The 2,534-nt window shown below is 45.1% G+C and overlaps 1 protein-coding gene across 1 annotated transcript in view; it reads right to left on the minus strand.

The window, feature by feature from the left end:
• nedd9 (neural precursor cell expressed, developmentally down-regulated 9) overlaps positions 1 to 2,534 on the minus strand; it is a 56,709-nt gene that overhangs the window by 7,411 nt on the left and 46,764 nt on the right. Inside the window, exons 5-6 of the mRNA XM_015391642.1 lie at positions 2,340 to 2,447; positions 1,367 to 1,504 (exon numbers count right to left, since the gene is read on the minus strand). Coding sequence (XP_015247128.1) covers positions 1,367 to 1,504; positions 2,340 to 2,447 — 246 coding nt within the window. The remainder of the gene's footprint in view (positions 1 to 1,366; positions 1,505 to 2,339; positions 2,448 to 2,534) is intronic.

Below are 2,534 nucleotides of genomic sequence, written 5' to 3' on the forward strand. Positions count from 1 at the left end.
ATTGGGTTTTAAAGGGTTAATCTCAGAATTCTGAGATTAAAGTCAGAATTCTGACTTTTTCCCATACTATACTGAAATAAAACAAAAAAAAAAATCAGTTTAATTTTTTTTTTTTTTCAGTGGCACTAATCCTTTTCCGTAGGTTTATGATTTTCTTTATTCGGACCGCGCTGATTTTTAATTGGTTACCCCTGCTTTAGTTTATCCCCATTTATCCCTTTAGTTTTTTTACGAAAAATAAACTTTAAACTTCCTCAATGGGCGTGTATCCCTTTAATCATGTACAAAAAAAACTATTTAATTACTGACTTTTTGGTGTTTTTTGAAGCGTATCTGACTTTGATTTGTTTTTTGTTTGGGATACAAGCCCGTAGAGGTAGATTAAAGTTTATCTTTCAAACAAAACTAAAGGGATAAATGCAAACCTGACGTCTTGAGAATGTGCACTAACTATAGGTATGCTGGTCTGACGGGGTATGCTCATCTGACAGAACACCGGCCTTAAGGAAAATACAAAGAATCAGAGTAAAAAGTCATCTATCAGAGCGACATTTTATGACAAAGATGCGTTCAAGGTTTTGTTTTCAACTATTTGAAAATCAGACTCACACGATTTTATTCCTGCAAAATGGAAATAGAAGTTCTAGGTTATAATAATGATTTAAAAATGTATTTTATGTTGAGGAAAATATTAAAATCTAATTAAATTTGTTTCGTTCTAATCATAAAGGGGCCCCGGCCCCCACTGTAGAAACACACCTGCTCAGATGGAGCATCACTTAGTTTCACACAGACTTTGTTTAACTGAGCGGAGCTGCAGGAGGAGCGTTTTCTTTCTACGATCGCTGCTGCTGTGGGATCAGGAAGTGAAAGACGAAGGCGCAGATTATACCTCTGAGAACTTCAAAGCCTCTCCTTCCACCGGCTGCTGTAACAGAGCCCAATGCGTGTCCAAAAGGCAGCAGAGCATGATGGGAAAGCAGAACAATCAACAAAACTGAGCTCCTGGCAGCCAGACGGGCCCCAGAAAACTGTAATTAGGAGCGACGCAAATAACAGGTCCCAGAGAGGCGAAGGTTAGTCCAAACAAACTGCTGGCTGTCCGGGCGGCGCTGCAGGAATCTCTGGAAATAGAAGAGCTCCAACAAAAAGCCGCACACTCGCTGGGTTCTGTTCGGCCCGGCTGGCAAGCAAAGCTTTCATTTAGAGGAGCCGCAAGAACGCCATAAATATGTCGCTCCACCTATTATTATTCCTTTAATGGGGAGAAACCCGAGGAGCTGCGTCAACAAACCGTTTCCAACCTCCAGAAATGAGGCGGGTGTCAGGCTGACGGGCCGTGGAGGCGGAGCCCTCGCTCACTCACCCCTTGGGAAGAAGGAGGGACGTCGTAAACGCCCTGCGTCCGAAGGTCCGTCTGGGACGGCGGGACGTCGTAGACTCCCTGGTTTCTGGCTCCAGCCGGCGGTCCTGGGAACATCTGTCCAGGCGGAATGTCGTATACCTGGAACATCGAAGCCAAAAACAGTAGATTAAAGAGGCCGTTATGGATGTGCTTCCCACTGTGGCCACTAGGGGCAAGGAAACCTCAGATTAAAATCTTCAACATAAATTGATCTAATCTAAATTCGGGAACTCTGAATTTTCGGTTTCACAACAGCTGCTATCAATTAGTTCAACCAATTTTCAGAGTTTATTCCGTAAAAGTAAAAAAAAAAAATCCACTGGACTTGGTTTCCAAGATTTGAAGACGTTTCTCGTCTTTATAAAGACTCAAACTCACTGCGGATCCAGACATTTGAATTGAGAAAGCTTCCTGGAGAGGTGGCGAAACGTCTTCAAACCTTGGAAATTAAGTCCAGTGGATTTTTTTTTTACTTTTACGGAATGACTATGACCTGGATGACTGAGAATCTTCATCAGCACACTCAGAGTTTAGCGCGTGCGCAACAAGGATGAAAAGCCATTATCAGCGGCACACATCTGTGACAAAAATCATGAAATAAAACAGTGTGATTGGCTTTAAGGCGAGCGCAGGACGCTCTGAGTTTACTGAAGGAAACCTGCTGCTGACCAGGTGAGCTCTGGGAGGATGTTACCATGGCAACAGAAACAGAAGTTGAGGAAAGTGTGTCTGTAGATGTGTCCGGATGGTGGGAGCGTACTCCCCATCCGCTGGGCGGGTTTCCTTTTTCTGATCCAACCTGCTGGGTCTCAGTAGAACCCACGTCTCTGGTCTCATAGGGACCAACGGGTCTAAGTCCCGCCTGGTTTTAGGGTCTTAAAACGAAGCCTCAGTCACTCATAAAAAGAGCTAAACAGTTTCTCTGATCACCTACCCCCTGTAACCTGCTGGGCGGGACGTCATACAGGTCCTGCTGCTGGTGGCTGTGCTGCTGTCCGGCGCCGTAGGAGTAGGTCTGGCCCACTCTGGTCGGGGTCACCACCTGTTGGACAACAAGGACACGATGAGAGCTGCTGCTCAGAAAAACCAGAACGCGCCTCAGACCTCCCAGTAACCCTGAGGGACTCCC

Source organism: Cyprinodon variegatus, unplaced genomic scaffold, assembly GCF_000732505.1.
Source record: "Cyprinodon variegatus isolate N-32 unplaced genomic scaffold, C_variegatus-1.0 Scaffold553, whole genome shotgun sequence".
Taxonomy (NCBI): domain Eukaryota; kingdom Metazoa; phylum Chordata; class Actinopteri; order Cyprinodontiformes; family Cyprinodontidae; genus Cyprinodon; species Cyprinodon variegatus.